General features: G+C 39.9%; 1 protein-coding gene across 1 annotated transcript in view; it reads left to right on the top strand.

The window, feature by feature from the left end:
• The window catches only part of LOC126266616 (KICSTOR complex protein kaptin-like), a 91,780-nt gene that overhangs the window by 49,157 nt on the left and 22,160 nt on the right, over nucleotides 1-20,463 (top strand). The window contains exons 4-5 of the mRNA XM_049970962.1: nucleotides 12,489-12,655; nucleotides 13,737-13,982. Of these exons, the coding sequence (XP_049826919.1) occupies nucleotides 12,489-12,655; nucleotides 13,737-13,982 (413 nt within the window). The remainder of the gene's footprint in view (nucleotides 1-12,488; nucleotides 12,656-13,736; nucleotides 13,983-20,463) is intronic.

Here is a 20,463-nt window from a genome sequence, read left to right as displayed (position 1 = left end):
ACATTCTGGTTGTACCACTGTGGTGTAGTGTTTTAGTTTTGTTTTGCTAGATATGCACTTCTTGTTGTAAATATTTTTGGTCAAACCATATGCTCTTTCCATTTTGTTAATTCTTACATCTATTGCAGATTTTTCTAGACCATTCTGTTGTATAGTCTCTCCAAGATATTTAAATTTATTTACTTGCTCTATTTTACCTATTTGCATTTCTATGCATTTTGGTGCATTTTTTATATTTGTCATTAATTTTGTTTCTTCAGCTGAAATTTTGAGACCAGTTCTGTTTCCTGTTTTTTCCATAAGGTTTTTCTGAAAGTATTGCAAAATCATCCGCAAAACCCAAGCAGTTTACCTTGATTCCATTTGTTTTCCTTCCCAGAGTTATTGGTTTTAGCTCTGAATTCCAGATGCTTAAAATTTTTTCTAGAACACAATTAAACAGTAAAGGTGATAAACCATCACCTAATCTAACACCAGTTTTTATTTCAAATGGCTGAGATACTTCTCCCATAAATTTGACTGTAGATATTGTACCTGTTCACAAATTATATTTGCTAATTTTGATTTAACACCAAATTCTCTAATCACTTTATCTATTGTTTCTCTGTCTATACAATCAAATGCTTTCTTGAAATGACAATATTGTTGGTTTGCTGGTTAACATTCTATGGTGAATTATTGACTTTAAGTTAAAAATTTGTTCTGTGCAGGATCTTCCCTTTCGAAAACCACCCTTATATTCTCCCAGTTGTTTATCTAAAGTATCTACCACTCTGTTCAGGAGAATTTCTGTATGCCACTGACAGAAGTGACATTCCTCTGTAATTTTTGACATTTTGTTTGTCTCCCTTTTTATGTAGTGGGTGGATTAATGCTGTTTTTCATTCAGTTGGAATCTTTTCAGTTTTTCAATTGTTCTCAAGAAGCAGTTGTAGATCCTTTATGATTTTTGGTTCTGACCACTTCAATAATTCTACTGTAATGGAGTCTTCACCACTTGCTTTATTGTTTTTGAGTGTTTTGGATTCATGAATTTTTAACTCTGTTGGTGGGAAATATTCCTCTAGATTTTGAGGTGTCACTAGAAATTCTAATTTATCTGTTGGAACTGGACAGTTTAACAGCTTTTCAAAAAATTTAGCTAAAATTTCACAATTTTCTTTGCTATTTAATCCCATTTGATTGTTTATTTTTTGTAGATTTCTTTTTATATTCCTTGGTTACTGTGATAGTAAATGTTAACTGTATGAAAAATTTTAAAATTATTGAAACCACCTTCATACAACTGAGTCTTTACTTTTTGCTGATTTTTTTAAATATTCATTGCTTAGTAAAATAAACAATGTTAATTTTGTGAAGAATTTAAAATTAGCTTTAATCAAAACCCTATTCCCTACTGTCAAGTGTATATGATGAAGTGCTCCCTTCTGATTAGCTTTACTTATCTCAGCAGCTCTTCATATTTGTTTCATTGCCATCTGTACTATTGCAGCATGTCTGTCCCTCTCTGTGGATGGAAAATGAACCTCTTCCCTATTCTTATAAGCTGACCACTTGTTCTTCAAAACTGAGAATGAGTGTCTGGGATATCTTCTTGGAAATCTTCCAAGAAGATATCCCACTTCCAATGTTGTGTGTGGTCATTACAAATGAATTATCCTCGCAAGTGCCTTCATTATCCTTCTGGAGGATTTGATACAGCATGGTAATGAGAAACATATACTGTGATACTCTTCCTCTGTCATAAAAAAAGCTTGCCATTTGAGTGATTTGAACAGAGGACCACTGTCTAATTCAACGTTGTCTACTTCCCTTACACCTCTCAGAAAGCTCTCTGCCAACCCCTTACACATAGTCTTTGCACTAGCAGTCTGAAAGGTGCAAAGGTTACATATTTTGTAGTCAGTTCAACAATAACTAACACATACTAATAACTTTGTCTTGCCCTCAGGAGGGGCTGAACAGCCCAGTAGTAGCAAGTTCTGACAGCTTCACCAGAATAATCAGAAATACCGGTATTCTGTGCATTACAGTGGCTAATTTTGCATGTTGACAGGACTTGCACTTTGCCATAACTTTCCAGATTCTTCTCTCCACATTGCGAAAAAATAGACTCCCTTAACCTGCCAGAGCATTCCTTTGCACCAGAATGTACATGGCCTTTCTCTGATATGTACACAATTGTTAATCGAAGCTCTTGGAGATACAGTGATCAGTGCACCAAGTAGTTGTGTCAGTTTGGAAGTCATCAAACACTGCAGCAGTTTATGGTCACAGTACACCTTTGTGTCCCCTACCAAACAAGAAGAATAAAAACCTCATAAATCCCTACATAATTGTGAGGGCTTAGCCTACTGTAATGGAGTAGCTTTGTTCAGACTTGGACAAGATTTGATTCATGGATGACGTCACCGAGTCAATATTACACAGTATGTTTAGGAACAGATGAACGCCAATCCTAGTACAGAAGGTATCCGGGGCAATGGAGAACTCTATCTCTCTCAAAATCAGGACGTCCCAGTATGGGGGTATTGATTAAGCTTCCTTCAGTGCTACAAACTCACACTATGCTTCTTAGTTCCAGTCCCAATCTGCATTCTTTCTCATTAGATGACAGAGCCACAAGGTAGATACAGTTACCTTGATGAATCTTTTCTAATAATTTACTAGTCCTAAAAAGGCACAAACCTGTTGCTTAGTTTTTTGGTACTGCATAATTTCTTGTGCCTTAGAGCTTCTACAGATCTGGTTGAATCCCTTCTCGTGAAAGCACTTCCCCAATGCATTTGCTTCCCTTACGCCCAGGTTCTGATTTTACAAGGTTCACAGTTATCCCACGATCTTTGAATTGCAGCAAACAGTTCAGGATCTTATTGTGCTCTTTGCCATGCTCTTTACATCCACATACGAGGTACCCTTCTTACATAGTTCTACAGGAATCACTTTGTTTAAATCTCTTAATGAAGGCAGTTGATGACACATTCAGTACAAAAGGTAGATTTTTAAACGGGTAGCAACACTCAAAACATAGAATTGTGGTGTATTGGTGGCACTCTGGTTTCATCTCCACTTGCCATTTACTTGTGCATAAATCTACTGAGGTGAGTGTCTTCATATCATGAACATGTAACAGTTTTTCGAAAGTTTATGGGTGATCTGTTTCTGGCTCTATAATCGTATTAATATTATATGAGTCAAGTACCAAGCGTATTGACCCAGCTTTCTGTGGTACACATACTAACAGATTGTTGTAGGATCTGGATGTTTCAACACTAACCCAAATTTCTTCTTCACTGTGCTCCTTATACTGAAAGGGAATTGAGCAATGTTGCATAAAGAACTTTTGGTGTAGTCCAGGCATGTCTGAAAACTCTTTCCATTGTGATACCAAAATATCTCAAGCTGCTCTCTTTCTTCAGTTATCTCAAGCTGTCCTGATTTATCATCTCCTACTCTGTTAAAGTCTGATTTCCCATTATTTGTGTTGCCTTGGACATGTTCTGTTTGTGACACATCAACAAAACCCACTGAATAGAATATAATACAGGGAACACATTCCACGTGGGAAAAATCTATCTAAAAACAAAGATGATGTAACTTACCAAACGAAAGCGTTGGTATGTCGATAGAGACACTAACAAACACAAACACACACACAAAATACAAGCTTTCGCAACCCACGGTTGCTTTATCAGGAAAGAGGGAAGGAGAGGGAAAGACGAAAGGATGTGGGTTTTAAGGGAGAGGTTAAGGAGTTATTCCAATCCCAGGAGTGGAAAGACTTACCTTAGGGGGAAAAAGTGACAGGTATCCACTCTCTCTCTCTCTCTCCCTCTCTCTCTCGCTCGCGTGCGCGCGCACATCCGTCCGCACATATACAGACACAAGCAGACATATGTAAAGGCAAAGAGTTTGGGCAGAGACGTCAGTCGAGGCAGAAGTACAGAGGCAAAGATGTTGAATGACAGGTGAGGTATGAGCAGCGACAACTTGAAATTAGCAGCGGTTGAGGCCTGGTGGGTAATGGGAAGAGAGGATATATTGAAGGGCAAGTTCCCATCTCCGGAGTTCTGATAGTTTGGTGTTAGTGAGAAGTATCCAGATAACCTGGACGGTGTAACACTGTGCCAAGATGTGCTGGCCGTGCACCAAGGTATGTTTAGCCACAGGGTGATCCTTATTACCAAAAAACACTGTCTGCCTGTGTCCATTCATGCGAATGGACAGTTTGTTGCTGGTCATTCCCACATAGAAAGCTTCACAGTGTAGGCAGGTCAGTTGGTAAATCACGTGGGTGCTTTTACACGTGGCTCTGCCTTTGATTGTGTACACCTTCTGGGTTACAGGACTGGAGTAGGTGGTGGTGGGAGGATGCTTGGGACAGGTTTTACACCGGGGATGGTTACAAGGGTAGGAGCCAGAAGGTAGGGAAGGTGGTTTGGGAATTTCAAGGGTTGAACTAAGAGGTTACGAAGGTTAGGTGGACGGCGGAAAGACACTCTTTGTGGAGTGGGGAGAATTTCATGAAGGATCTCATTTCAGGGCAGGATTTGAGGAAGTCATATCCCTGCTGGAGAACCACATTCAGAGTCTGATCCAGTCCCGGAAAGTATCCTGTCGCAAGTGGGGCACTTTTGGGGTTCTTCTGTGGGAGGTTCTGGGTTTGAGGGGATGAGAAAGTGGCTCTGGTTATTTGATTCTGTACTAGGTCAGGAGGGTAGTTGAGGGATGCGAAAGCTGTTTTCAGGTTATTGAAGTAACGGTTTAGGGATTCAGGACTGGAGCAGATTCATTTGCCACAAAGACCTAAGCTGTAGGGAAGCTGTTTGATATGGAATGGGTGGCAGCTGTCATAATGGTGGTATTGTTGCTTGTTGGTGGGTTTGATGTGGACAGATGTGTGAAGCTGGCCAGGTCAACATCGAGGAAAGTGGCATGGGTTAGGAGTAGGACCAGGTGTATCTGATGGAATCAAAGGAGTTGAGGTTGGAGAGGAAATCCTAGAGTTCTTCTTCACTGTGAGTCCAGATCATGAAGATGTCACCAATATATCTGTACCAAACTTTGGGTTGGCAGGCCTGGGTAACCAAGAAGGCTTCCTTTAAGTGACCCATAAATAGGTTGGCATATGAGGGGGCCATCCTGGTACCCATGGCTGTTCCCTTTAATTGTCGGTATGTCTGGCCTTCAAAAGTGAAGAAGTTGTGAGTTAGGATGAATCTGGCTAAGGTAATGAGCAAAGAGGTTTTAGGTAGGGTGGCAGGTGATCGGCGTGAAAGGAAGTGTTCCATTGCAGTGAGGCCCTGGACATGCGGAATATTTGTGTGTAAGGAAGTGGCATCAATGGTTACAAGGATGGTTTCCGGGGCTAATAGATTGGGTAAGGCTTCCAGGCGTTTGAGAAAGTGGTTGGTGTCTTTGATGAAGGATGGGAGACTGCATGTAATGCGTTGAAGGTGTTTATCTACGTAGGGGGGCTTGGTAACCAGCTACAATGGGGTGGCCGGGATGATTGGGTTTTAATTCACGTCTTTTCGTCTTTCCTTCTCCTTCCTTCTTTCCTGATGAAGCAACCGTGGTTTGCGAAAGCTTTAATTTTGTGTGTGTGTTTATGTTTGGTTGTGTCTCTATCAACATACCAACGCTTTCGTCCCAGTCTCTCCCATCTACTCAATCTCCCACATCCAGCTCCACTCCCCCTAAAACCTCAAAATTCTAATCAACACAATCTGGAACCACAACACCCTAATTCAGTAGTTAACCTTTCCTCCAAACCTCTCTCCCAATCCGAAACCTCTGTCCTATCCAAAGGCCTCACCTTCAGCCCTACTCCCAGATTCAACCAAACAGCCCTCGTCAAAGATTTACTGTCCTACACTCATACTCTCTGCTGGAAATATCACTTTGCCACGAACAAAAATAATCCTAATCCTATTCTTAATGATCCAACTCTCCAAGACACTATCCAAATTGAACCCTGCCTGGAACAGTTCCGTCCTCTGTCACCTCCTGTTCCTCAAAATCACCCTCTACAAACCTTCCAGAAATTTCTCTCTTCCAGCCTTGCCTCTCAATCCTTTTTGAAAAACCTTAATCCTACTCCCAACATCACCACCGCTGAAGCCCAGGCTATCCGTGATATGAAGGCTGACCGATCCATTGTCATTCTTCCGGCAGACAAGGGTTCCACCACCGTGGTACTTCATCGTCGGGAGTATGTGGCTGAGGGACTGCGTCAGTTTTCAGGCAACACTACATACAAAGTTTGCCAAGGTAACCCCATTTCTGATGTCCAGGCGGAGTTCAAGGGATCCTCAGAACCTTAGGCCCCCTACAAAACCTTTCACCTGACTCCATCAACCTCCTTACCCCATCGACACCTGGGACCCCTACCTTCTACATACTTCCTAAAATTCACAATTTTGTCTTGATGGTTCCTCTGTAAATGGTGTGTATGGATCTAAACAGATTCTACGTTGATTCTTCACATGGTACTGATTTTATAACTAGGCCTTTTGTGGGATAATTTGAATCTACCTAAAAGAGTTTACCAGTTTTGTTTTCTCAGCTTTCCCTGACACTACCCTGTGGATTGAACAAACCTGTCACCATTTGTGCTGCCATTCCTTGCATACTTTCAATATCCCTGTTGGTCCTGTTTGGGGTCACACACACTTGAGCGGCATTCTGAGGTGGGACACATAAGTGAAGCAGCACTGTTTTTTTGCCCAGTGCCATGTCAGTGAAGTGAAATCTGCCTTATCAGTGATTAAAGGTTTATTAATTTAGATCTAAAACCAATGTTTTATGTTTTGTCTGGCCATGATAGTCAAATGTTGACAATAAAATATTCTCATCAGTTGGGTTCAGATAATAAAACAAAGTATTGTACCACATATTATTGAACAGTTTATTTTCTAATATCTCCATTCCTCTTTAATACTCTCTTTCTTCTTCTTCTTCTTCTTCTTCTTCTTCTTCTTCTTCAAACCTTTCTTGCGTCACTCTCTCTTTTTATACTTTCTTTCATTTTTGGTTCTAATGTACCCTAAAGTTTTTATATACTCATTCAGTAAGATTTTATTTCTTAATAAATGTTCCCTTTTTTCCTTTTTCTTTAAATGTCATTTCCATCCCTTCTCCTCAATTCTTTGACATATTGGTGCAGAAAATTCTCCTTTTCTTATAAAATGCCTCTTTTGGCATTGCTATTTTGATTTTAATTCCTTTGGTGCTCTTCCAGTCTGTTTCTATCTATCCTGCTTCTGCAGTATTTAAAACTTTGCATATGTTCTAATACTTCTCCATTCAGTATTATCTTTACCTTTTTATTTCTTCCTAGTGCGATTACTTTTGTTTTCATTGTACTGATTTCCATTTCATAAGTCTTTCCCTTAGTTTCAGTGGGATCCACTATATGCTGTAATTGTTTTTCATCTATTGCTAGGCTGCTGTCACATGGTTATAAAACCATGGCATGAAAAACTGCCTGCCATTGGTATCAGGCATATGGAATGATCTTGAAAGCACTTCCTACGTCCCCATCTGTGTGAGGATGAGGGCGAGTTTTTTCACGTCAGCCATACCAAGCCCCTGCACTACTACTCACTGTTGACTGGAACAACATGGACTCATCATATAAACATTTGAGATGCTTATTGCACTATTCCAGATCATCTCGAGAACTGAATACGACACATCAGACAATAGTGCTGGTAAACAGTTCTCAGCTTCTCAGCAGAGTTGTGCCCACTTAGCATTAAAACAAGAAAAAGAAAGTGTTCACCATTCTACTCAAGAAAATTAGTTTACAATTAATGTCGCAGAATTACATGGATTGGACAAAAATACAGAAACACCATGAGAAATGCATGCTTGAACATAAAAGCAGATGTTAGCCAAGCCTGCAGATTGCATTGTTGTATTTGACCACAAATGTCAGCCCTGCAATGTCTTCAGTATGTTGTAAGTGTCAGTCGTGGTCAGAACAGTGTTCTGTGTATGTGTGAGTGCATCATGTTGGAACTAGATGAATTCAGACACAGGCAAATTTTTAATGCTAATATGATGAGTGGTTCCACAATCAAGGTAGATAAAGTGTTTGGCGTTTTAACAGACATTGTATCGAAAATTTATACCGCATACAGGGAAAGTGAAAAACTAGCATCTCCTAAGTCACAACACAGATGAAAGAGTGTGTTGAGTGATTGTGCCACACAGTCATTGAAGAGGATTGTGACAAAAAATAAGAGGATGACTGCTGGAATGCTGAACAAGTCACTGCGGAACTGAATGTCACATTTGTTTACTCTGTCAGCACCAAAACAACACGAAGGGAGCTCCAGAGGCAGGGAATTGGAGGGTGGACCAGTGACTTTGCTGTTTGGTGACAGGGCTCCTGTGCACACAGCTTGCATCATCCAGGACTGGTTTTGTGAGCACAGGAGTGAATTGTCACATCTCCCCTGTCCACCACAGGCACCAGATCTCAATATTATTGAGCCTTTGTGGTCTACTTTCGAGAAAAGGGTGTGTGATTGCTATCCACCTCCAGCATAACTACCTGAACTTGCCAAATCTACTGCAGGAAGAATGATGTAAGATCCCTTGTAAACAATGCAGCACCTGTATCTATCCCCTCCAAGATGACTAGAAGCAGTTTTGAATGCATGGTTTTCCTACACTGTATTATGTGTGATAATGTGTTGCGTTTATGATGTTTCCGTGTTTTTGTCCACACCTCTATGAGGGCAGTCAAAAGTAACGAAACAATTCAATTCCGGTGCACTTTGCTGGTCACAGTTCTGTGGTGGTATGGAAAGTCACTTACTTTACAATGCCCTCTCAGCACTGGTTTTGGCAAGATCCAGCAGATATTCCATCTGCTTTTTGCTTGCCATTGTGTAATTCCTTCTGAAAGAAAATTCAGAAAGGAGTCAAAATACTGAACTCAGCCTATGCAGTGAGGAATAAAGATGTATATTAATTTTGTGGTGCAATGACAACTGTATTCAGCTATGACTAGTTAAAACACCCTCCCAAAATTAATGTCATTCATAAAAAATGGCAGTTTTGAAGACAGTAGCTTTCCTGTTTCAACAAGCATTTATGGCATGCTCACCATAATTATGCAGACTCCAGCAGTGATCCAGAACAGAGTCAAGGAATAGCACTCACTCATAAGTTTCTCCATAAGCAGAATGTGTAAGGCAATCCTGAATGGCACCACGCTGATAGTGCAGGAATTAACAGCCCCAGTCCCTATAAAAATATCACAGAAAATTCTTTGCAGGGTGCCTCTAGCACCTGAAATTGAATAGTTTCCAATGCTAGGTTTACAGTGACAGTAATCCCAAAAGCTGAAAAGACGTGTAGCCCAAAAATATTTTCTAGTGCTAGGCAATCCACTACCAGGATGTTTAGGTTTTGAGTGACATTCTTGTAACTGACATCTGCTGAAACCACACTTTTGACCAGGATTTGATATTGGCAGCCTCAGTGAGTCCACTATTCATGACCCTAGGCTGTTTATATCTATGCTTCCCAGATGGGAGGCCTAACAGATCTAAAGAGCTGTAACTGCTCTGGCACACCACAGCAAGATACCCTTCATGTCCACATTTTGCACAGATTTCCTGGCAACAGGGCATTTGAATCATCGGTTCATTTTCAAGCAGTCTTCACATGATGGGAGGGATTAGTGCCAGTGTCTAATGCCACACCCTGTGGTGATCAGATAGATTCTGAGGAGGTATGGGATTGATGTTGTTTCCAGGGGTTAACCAGGGCTAGTTCAAAGGAGACCACCATGGGTAACTAACTGCTTGCAAAACTTTGAATAGTTGAGCAATGCATAGGATTCCTTTCAAGTGAAGTACAGGAGTTCTGATTCCTCGTTGCAAACCTGTTCATCTTATGGGAATTGAATTTCTGAGTCCCGAATAAATGGATTGGCATACTTGGCTATATATACTAGGTTGTCACGGACAAATTGACATTTTTGACTGAGTCCCTGAATATCTGCCACCCACACTGCATATGAGTGGTCTACACCTTTTTACTGGTAGTGCCATTCTTCTTGAGGCTCTGTCTGCTGGTAGTGCCACTCCTGTTGTGCTGCTAATTATTGTTGTAACAACATCATTTGAAGCTATTGTTGCTCTAACAGCTTTGCCAAAGCTGGGTTTATCTTGAAGTCCTTTTCTTGGTTATAGTCAATTTTTTGTTTCAACAAGTATTTACTGCACGCTGACCACAGTCACATACATAGCTGGGGGGGGGGGGGGGGATCTACAGCAGAGTCCAGGGGTGGTACTCGCTCCTGCATTAGACCCTTTGTCGCTAAGCAGCAAGATCGCTTCAACTCGTGGAAATAGATGGATCTGCACTGAACTTAAGTTTCCACCAGGGTAGAATTCATAAGTATGTATAACAACTACATTTTTGGAAATAGCCTTATTAATCCACATATATGTTTTCCTTTATTGCAAAGAAAATTACTTTTTATTAAGTTGATTCACATTCTTACAGCACAATACTGAACAACCTTTCTCCCATTAAAGTTTCACTGAAACTTTGACAGAGTTAACTAATACCATAACAAACATGTTTTATAATATATTGTGATTGTGATTTGCAATATGGCATGACCTCTGTTCAGTTGTCTGCGCTAATTCAGCATCAGTGCATTTATACTTTAGTTTTGACAGGAGGACACGTTTGTTTGAATATATACAGAACAATATGAAAACCCAGACTGAATCTTTCACTCTGCAGCAGAGTGTGTAATGTTTGAAAACTTCCTGGCAGATCAAAACCATTTACTGGACCATAACTTCAACACATAACCTAGTCATGGACAATGCCATTATTGGCTAAACTATCTAGGCACAACTAATGATCTGCACCCACAGCTTCATTTATACCAGTACATTTCTCCTACTTCAAACGTTGCAGAAGTTCTCCTACACACACTTCAGTACTAGCTCTCACAGAAGAATGGAAATTGGGAAGAAATGGCATAGCTACAGCCTAGGCGTTGTTCCCAGAATCCATCTTCTCTCTACTGCGGCAGTGTGTGCCCTCTTCCAGAGTACTAAGTCTTTTCTTCTCATCCTGTCTGGTAAGTCGCTGACCTGGGGTTCTGGGTGACTTTTCAAAACTCTACCCCTTTTCCTTAACCTCTCCAGTCCATTTCCTTCAGCCCTCTTCCTTCCACTTCAACCCTTCTGCTGGAAGGAGGAGCCACTGGCTCCGAAAGCTTGCACAAGTGAAAGCTTTTGTGTGTGTGTGTTTTCCTACGGCCACTTGATTTAACATTTCATGTTGTTATGCTAGTTACTACTGCGAGATGCAATTGACGATATTTGTGCAACAGGGTTCGAACTTGGACCCCGTGACTGTCACATGACTATAAAATTGATAGGTTCAGGAGGCTCATACTCAACAAAACACAAGATCTCTACGACCCATGCAACCATCAACTAGGAGGACAGACATACTGTTGCTTGGTCATGCACCAACATACTGTCACTTCATGTATTTTAAGCCAGTCAGTGGAATAGTTTGCAATAAGATAAGAATCCAGTGTCTGGAGTACCACAGAGTGCTAGTGTGATGACCATTGTAGCAGCTTCCCATGATACGCCAGCAGAGGCACAGTGGCAGTGGTACACACAACAATCACCCTGGACACAGGAGTGGCACCACACTGTCTTTCCGGACCAGGTCTCTGTTTTGTGTATAGTGTCTTGATAAACATAACTGTATGTGGAGCCTCTGAGGACAGCAAACATTTCCAGATTGCATTTTACATTATCAGATGGGCCTTGCACTTGGCATGATGGTATGGGGTGCAATTGGGTACACAACACAATTGCTTATGGTTCACATAGTTCGTAATTTGGACAGCAGGTGTTAACAGTTCTGACATGTTAAGGCTGGTAGCAGCGTACCATATTTGAGGTGTCCACAACATTATCTTTCAACAAGGTAATGCAAGGCTGCATGTTGCCTTGACCTATCTCAACATAGAGGGTGTATGACTGTTGCCCTGGTCAGCATATTCTCCAGATCTCTCACCCATTGAAAACATCTGGTCACAGTTTGTTGAGAGACTGGCACCTAATCATTTGCCAGTAGCTATAACTGCTAACTGTGGAACATAGTTGAAGCAGCATGACGTAATCTTACTTGTATCTACTATCCAAGTTCTGTTCGACTCAAGGCCTTTTTGAGTGAACCATTGTTGCTGCCAGAGGTGACAGCTCTGTGTACCAAAATTTTCGCTCTGTGACCTCAAAGCAAATACAAATTTAATCATATATTCTTCCTAGATGTGGAATGTGAATGAATGTGAATGAATGAATGACTCAGTGACACAAACAATCAATGAACAAAATCAGTTTCTTTCATTTGAATATATATCATCAATGTGTAGTGTTTTAAATTTTAGTGTTAGCTTTAACACCAAATATTTTCTTTTAAAGGTTGTATGGTTATTATCTGGAAGTGATAACAAGATCCATGTGTTTCGAGAGGACAGAGTAAACCACTGCTACAGTCAAGTTGAAGTAGATACCTATTTCCCTGAATTTTCAGACATTCCAAGTGTTGTAATGTGGATGGATATTCGGTATAATGAAGAACACACACAGTAAGTGAAAATTCTATCATAATATACTTGTTAACAACTGGGACTGCAACATCATGGTTGCCAGAATAGTAAGATATCTTTGTGAAATATTACATACATACAAACTAGACCGATAACAAAGTGTGTTGGAAGTTTTCTTCTGCAATTGGGGTGAGGATACTGACATTCAGTTGAGTGACAGCAGCAAACAAGTGTGTGATTTTTAATTATTTCAGTCTCACAATACAATTATACTTTAGCAAAAAATGGCTGAGGTACTGCTTCATTGTACTTACTGTTACATACTGGCAGTGCAGCCAACTAGTTTTCATAGCTTAATTATATATACAGTGTTTTGTTTAGTGTTGCTATATCTAATTTTAAATGTGCACTATAATTTATGTGTTCTACTTTTATGTTGTATTTTACTATGCAGCTTAATTAATATGCAGCAAAAAATTTTCATTTGTAACTGAACTGTGGGTATGTATGTGATGTTGACAGATGTGATTACAGCGTATCAGATTTAATAGCTAATAGCCTGTTTAAATTTTCTTATTATTTAGTATGAGCTACGTACAACATCCAGTGAAGTTTTTAGTAATAGCGAAGCCAGTAATAGTGCGAAATAACTAGTATTTCAACATTAATAAGTTTGACACCAGTATGGTATTATAATGACATAGGAGAATGCCTAAACTAGCCATTGTTCAGAGTTAGATATTGTTGAACCTAACATACCATATTTTGGAATAGATGTACGAACATGTTGGTTTCTCTGTCTGTGTACCTTTGTTGATGCTTGCATTCAAGTTGTCCTTGCCTTCATTCAATCACGAAGACACAGGAACAACAATATAATTTCAGAATGATCACCCAAAGTTACTTCTGCATCTGAAGACTTCTGTCCCCCGACATTTACATTTGTAGTTTGAAACGTACCCACTAAATTACACTCATTTTTACCATACAGTGTTAACACTAAATTCTCACTACTTTTAAGACTTTTCTGGCTATCATATGCAAATGAAGAAGAGAAAGCCATTCACTAAGAGCTTTGTTTACTGCTTGTAGTAATAATTGTTTCTGCTTGTTGTTCCAGACGATTAACAGCATATGGTTGTGAATGTGGTTACATGAAGTTATCAGTTGTTGATCCACAAAAGAGAGAAGTTATAACTAGTTGGAGTGCTCGTTTTGCAGGATCAGTGTCTTCTGTCCGTATGTTTGATAGATATTCAAGTGTTCAGTGTCCATCATTTCTTGGAAAAGAGGAGGAAAAGCTTGCAGAAGATTCACAAGTTAATCTGCTTGTAACTAGCACTTTGCAGCCTTCGGTTGTATATATGTAAGTATTTGCTAAATTATACATTTTTCTTCTCTTCATCTTATAAAATGTGTACATTGAAGATGTAAAGAAATGGGCTTCAGATGCAGTCCCTGTAGTGTGTTAAGTGGACATTTCCAGTAGATAAATGTGCTGTGTATGGTACTGTCAGTAACATTAGCAGCAGGGAAGATGTTAGAAGTGAGTGCGTACATTTCTTGAGACTATCTCATCTTTACATTTGTTCATTTGCATGTGTCTTGTAATGAGGTGTTTGTTCCAAAGGGAAGCTCCCTCCACTGATATGATAGATCAGTATAATATAATGCTGGAAAGCAGTACAAATGCTGTTGTACTTACCAGTGTAATTATGATAAAGTGTAATGTTACTGATTGATGTTACTGACAACACCATTGTTGATAACGAGGTAGGACAGAAGTAGAGATAAAATTGTCATGGCAGACACAAAGGTCGCTGCAGAACTGTGACAGAGAGAAGAGAGTGATCCAATTACTGTAATGTATAAATAACCCACATTAAACCTATGAATAAGTAATTGGCAACAAGATGTGAATGGGATTACACAGAAAGATGACTTTACTAAAACTGTACTCATAAAATGGCACATGAGATTAGATATTGGACTATCTAGCCATTCTGTTTAAAGATGTTTTTAAAATTGTTATTATTATTATTATTATTATTATTATTATTTATTCACATGTTACAGGCCTCTATCAGACCAAGCAAAGCATTTATGACTACTAGTTCTTCCTGTTCTCATTCATTAAAGACCCTCTTCCTTTCTTCGGTCCACTTTGGTCTTTGGGCTTTAGGTGCTGTCTTCTCTGACATTACTTCCCACTTGTGTCTGTAGATACTTTTGTCTGTGATGTTCGCTGAATCTACTTGTGCTTTTACAAATCAGTTTTGACTTGTGCCATCAAAGGGGTATTGGTTTTGTGCCTCTGTTTGTATCCGAGTATTCGGTTGGTGATTCTGGTATGTGGGAGTCTGCTGATATGGCCACAAAATTTTAGTCGCCTTTTTCTGATGCCCGCTGCGATGTTGGACAACTTTTCTGTGGTGTCTCTTGAGTGAGGCCAGTATCCATTGTCTGTAAGTTTGGTCCAATAATTTTCCTGATAATTTTTCTTTCCTGTGTGAGGATCTTGTCTGGGTTGCTCTTAGTGTGTAGTGTCAGTGCTTCGCAGGCGTATAGCACCTCAGGTTTGATTACAGTATTGCAGTGACGAATTTTGATGGAGTTCGACAGACATTTTTTGTTTTAGATACCCTTTGTTTTGTATAATGCTCTCTTCATCTTCAGTAACATGGTGTTCTACATGATTTTCTCCTTTCCTGTCAGTTCGAGCACTTCCCATAGCTGTTTAAAATTTGTTACTCTGTTGATTGTGGCATATTGTGTGTTTAAGTTCAGTACATTGCATTTTGTTCAGAAGAACTCTGTTTTTTGGATAGGAATCTGTAGCCCTACTTTTTCTGCACACTGTCTGAGTATTTCTACGTACCTGATTGCTGTGGTTTCGTTGTCTACTAGTAGTGCCAGGTCATCCACGAAGGCTAAACAGCCAGCTTCCAGTTCGTCCTTGGGTCATGCTAATCAAACTGGCTTCCAGTGTCCTCATAATTTTAGCTCTTTCTCCCATTCCTTAATGACTTTGTCCAACACTAGGTTGAAGAGGAGTAATGAGAGATCTCCAATTTAATGCATGTCTGGTCCCAAAGGGTTCAGTGATTTCCCCCCTAAATTTCACTTTTGGTGTTGTGTTTGTCAGTGTCTGTCTGATCAGCCACAGTGTCCTGACCTTGTTTGTATAGGATGTTGAACAGTGACTAGCAGCCAACAGAGTCATACGCTTTCTTAAAGTCAACAAAAGTGCATATGACTGGCATATTTCTGAGGGCATTGATTTTCAGCATAGTCTTCAAATTGAAGATTTGTTCTGTGCAGGAGTGACCAGGTCGGAAGCTCACCAATCTTGTGTACCAGCTGGTCCTGTGTCCTTTCGAATAGCCATGCTGAAAGGCTCTTATATGTGACATGTAGTAGGAGAATGCCCCTTTAATTGTTTACGTCTGCATGGTCGCCTTTTTTATGTAATAGATGAAACAGTGCACGTTTCCAGGAATCTGGCAGCTTTTCTGATGTCTAGATGTCTGTGATAATCTGTGTGAGTTCTCTAAGTGAGTTTGGTCCAAGGTTTGTCAGTAGTTCAGCCACTATACCATCTTCATAAGATGTTCTGTTGGTTTTGAGTTTGAGGATGTGTCTGTGGACCTCCTCTTGTATTGGGGGTGCTTCTCTGTCAATTCTTCCTCTAGGAATCTCTCAGTGGGTTCTAGGCAATTCAGTAGTGAGAAATTACTATACCAGCACCTTGCAATTATCATTATTTGTCAGTGCCGATTTTCCATCACTTTTCCTGAAGCAGAGGTTCAGTGGTGTGTATCCTCAGATGTGCCTGCAGACGTGCTGTAGAAATCTCTTGTCTTGCAGTTACGGAAGTTGTCCTCTATGTAATTCAACTGTTCTTTCATGAATTTTCTCTTGGCTTTTCTGATCATTTTTGTGGTTGTTTTTGAGGTTTCATTGAAAGCCTGTAAATTTCCTTGGGAATTTTTTGCTATTGTATTTCTGGTATTCAACTTTCCTAGTGACGAGTGCATTCTCGCTGTCAGTGTCTCACCAAGGTTGTATGGCATTCTTCTTCAGAGGAATGAGGGCTTGTGCTTTTTCTGTGATTTTTTGGTGGAAATTTCGCCTCATTTACATGTTCTTTTTCCCAGGCTTCTTTCACTCCAGACTCTGCAATCTTCTTTATGTCAAATTTTGGTAAAGGGGTTTTCTTATTGAAAGTTCTCTTTGGAGTGAATTTGACTTTGACACATGTGAGGTAATGATCTGAGCCAATGTTGGCTCATCTGTGTACCTGGACATTGTGGATCTCTTTCTTTACTGGGCACGAGATTGCCACATGGTCAATTTGGAAGTCACCTAACTGCTGGACTTGTGAGTGCCAGGTTTTCTGTTTTCTGGGGACTTTTCTGAAGAATGCCAACGTGAACTTGAGGTTGTTCTTTGACAGAGTTCTGTGAGCTGCGTGCCATTTTTGTTAGTAAATTTATGTGCTGGATAATTTCCAACTGTTTTCTTGTGTCATTTTTGTTATACCGAAACCAAGGTAGCCCCTGAGGGCTGGCAACCCATATTACACCACAGAGGAGAGGTTGTTTATGCCCAAGGTGTACCAAAAGCACCGCGGTAAGCACCGGCTATTTACATACAAAATAATGGAAACAGACATTCCGAGCACTGCTTCTTGCAGGGGGAGCTCGAGCCACGGCCTGCAGGAAGTATCACTACGCCAAAACCTGATTGGCTGTATACAGCTATTTAGTGGCTAGAACCAGCCCCAAAGTTCAGTTCACCCCTGATGCCAACCTTGTGTACTGCGACCGTAGAAGATTACACCTTCATCTCTGAATTGGACTGTTGCTTGTGTGTGTGTGTGTGTGTGTGTGTGTGTGTGTGTGTTACCACAAACCTTTGTAGAAAATTAGAAGTGAACTTTTGTTTGCCTCAATTAGGAAACTGTTACTGGCTTTGTTATTGTTACCTTTTGTTTGTTGTCCAGTCACCTACATTGTGAACTTACATCAATAAAAGTTGTGTTTGTGAAAACTTGCGAATTGTCAGTCACAACAGTTTTTCTTTGCCAATCTGTGCATTTAAGTCTCCCAGGAGTAGTTTGAAGTCACCTCTGGGGACTCTGGACATCACTTTCTTGAGTGTCAACCAGAATTTTTCTGCAGCCTTTGGGTCTGTCTTGTTACTTTGTTTAGTGGGGGCATGTGCATTGATCAATGTGTAGTTTTTGTTGGTGCAGTGAACCTGCATACTCATCAGTCGGTTGTTTACTGGTGTAACTTCTTTTATGGATTTGACTATGGTCTGGTGAACCGTGAAAGCCATCCCTAGTAGCAGAATGCCTTTGGCAACACATCTGTCAGTTTTGCTTTTGAAGATGCAGTATTTGCCGTAGTCCATGGTTCTTTGTCTGTGATATGTGTCTCCTGGAGCACAAGGATTAGAATCTTCTATCTATCCAGTTCTGTCACTAGGTTGTGCAGCTTTCCAGGCTGCATGAGTGTGTTAATGTTGAGAGTCCCTAAGTATGTTGTTGTTTTGAGTGGGAGTATGCCAGAGAACTCCAATTTTCTCTGTATTTGTGGAAGCCCGGGTCCACCAGAATCTGAGTGCCCAGTTGCCATCTGTTGACGGACGGATTGGTTACCACCTGGGGTGTTATTACTTGCATGAGCCATAGTTGCTTGTAAGCAATGGTGTTCATTGGTTGCCCACTAGGTTTGTTAGCACCAGGGATTGTCAGTTCCTAGAGCACATGTTGCAGCTGCACCTCTTGGTGAACAGATGCTGACCATACTATCGCTTGCTCCAGGTCAGACGCAGCATGGATTTAGACTGTAATTTTGGTCTGCAGGCGGTATTTTATTTCCCACCTACCTTGCATATCTGCCGGGCATTCCCCTATCTGCCATCTGGGGACACGCCAGATGGGGTTGACAACTCACACTGGATGATGATGGTGATGATTATTATTATTATTATTATTAGAAACTTTCAAATGAGAATAAGATGATGGATAAAAAGTAAGTAAACTGTTTATTGTTTCAAAAGTAATCACCGTAACTGTTAATGCATTTATCCAGCTGTGAGACAAGATGGTCATTGCCTTCATGGAAAAATGTTTGTGGTTGGCTGTGAAACCATGATTGTGCCCAGGCACGAACCTCTTCATCCAAAGCAAATCAATGGCTGTGAATGTCTTTCTTCAGGGCTCCAAAAATATGGAAATCACATGGGGAGAGATCAGGGGAAGGTATGGGGAATGTGTAATGGCTTCCCAGAAAATGCCTGCAGCTTAGTTGAAACAACCTTGGCAACAAGTGAGCTCACAGACATTTTTCCATGAAGGCATTTTCTATCTTGTATCACAGTGGGATTAATTTATTAACAATTATGATCGTTACTTTTGAAATAATTAGTGGTTTTTCTACTTTTTTCCATCTCATTTTCATTTGACTGCCTCTTTATTATTATTATTTCTTTCTTATCTCAGACATTATGTCTGGTTAGAAGTAGAAAGTGACGCGGACCTTGATCAAGCGTGACTTCCTTTTAACTGTATGGTATATGTTATATTGCATTTAGGAACTTTCGGGTAATTGAACATGTATCAATAATTATGGATTTCTGTAGTTGTATTTATAAGTTTGGATGTAGCTGTATTGCATTTATGTACTTGTGGATATTGTGTGGTATGACTCCTGTAGTTGATAGTATAATTGGTATAATGTCAACTTTATCCTGATGCCACATATCCTTGACTTCCTCAGCCAATTGGATGTATTTTTCAATGTTTTTCTCCTGTTTTCTTTTGTGTATTTGTTGTATTGGGTATGGATATTTCGATTAGTTGTGTTAATTTCTTCTTTTTATTGGTGAGTATGATGTCAGGTTTGTTATGTGGTTTTGTTTTATCTGTTATAATGGTTCTGTTTCAGTATAATTTGTATTCATCATTCTCCAGTACATTTTGTGGTGCATACTTGTATGTGGGAACGTGTTGTTTTATAAGTTTATGTCGTAAGGCAAGCTGTTGATGTATTATTTTTGCTACATTGTCATTTCTTCTGGGGTATTCCGTATTTGCTAGTATTGTACATCTGCTTGTGATGTGATCTACTGTTTCTATTTGTTGTTTGCAAAGTCTGCATTTATCTGTTGTGGTATTGGGATCTTTAATAACATGCTTGCTGTAATATCTGGTGTTTATTGTTTGATCCTGTATTGCAATCATGAATCTTTCCGTCTCACTGTATATATTGCCTTTTCTTAGCCATGTGTTGGATGCGTCTTGATCGATGTGTGGCTGTGTTAGATGATACGGGTGCTTGCCATGTAGTGTTTTCTTTTTCCAATTTACTTTCTTCGTATCTGTTGATGTTATGTGATCTAAAGGGTTGTAGAAGTGGTTATGAAATTGCAGTGGTGTAGCCGATGTATTTATATGAGTGATTGCTTTGTGTATATTGCTAGTTCCTGCTCATTCTAGAAAGAATTTTCTTAAATTGTCTACCTGTTCATAATGTAGGTTTTTTATGTCGATAAATCCCCTTCCTCCTTCCTTTCTGCTTAATGTGAATCTTTCTGTTGCTGAATGTATGTGATGTATTCTATATTTGTGGCATTGTGATCGTGTAAGTGTATTGAGTGCTTCTAGGTCTGTGTTACTCCATTTCACTACTCCAAATGAGTAGGTCAATATTGGTATAGCATAAGTATTTATAGCTTTTGTTTTGTTTCTTGCTGTCAATTCTGTTTTCAGTATTTTTGTTAGTCTTTGTCTATATTTTTCTTTTAGTTCTTCTTTAATATTTGTATTATCTATTCCT

Source organism: Schistocerca gregaria, chromosome 4 (assembly GCF_023897955.1).
Source record: "Schistocerca gregaria isolate iqSchGreg1 chromosome 4, iqSchGreg1.2, whole genome shotgun sequence".
Classification (NCBI taxonomy): domain Eukaryota; kingdom Metazoa; phylum Arthropoda; class Insecta; order Orthoptera; family Acrididae; genus Schistocerca; species Schistocerca gregaria.
Note: the sequence above shows the minus strand (reverse complement) of the source record. Positions and strands in the feature narration are given on the sequence as shown.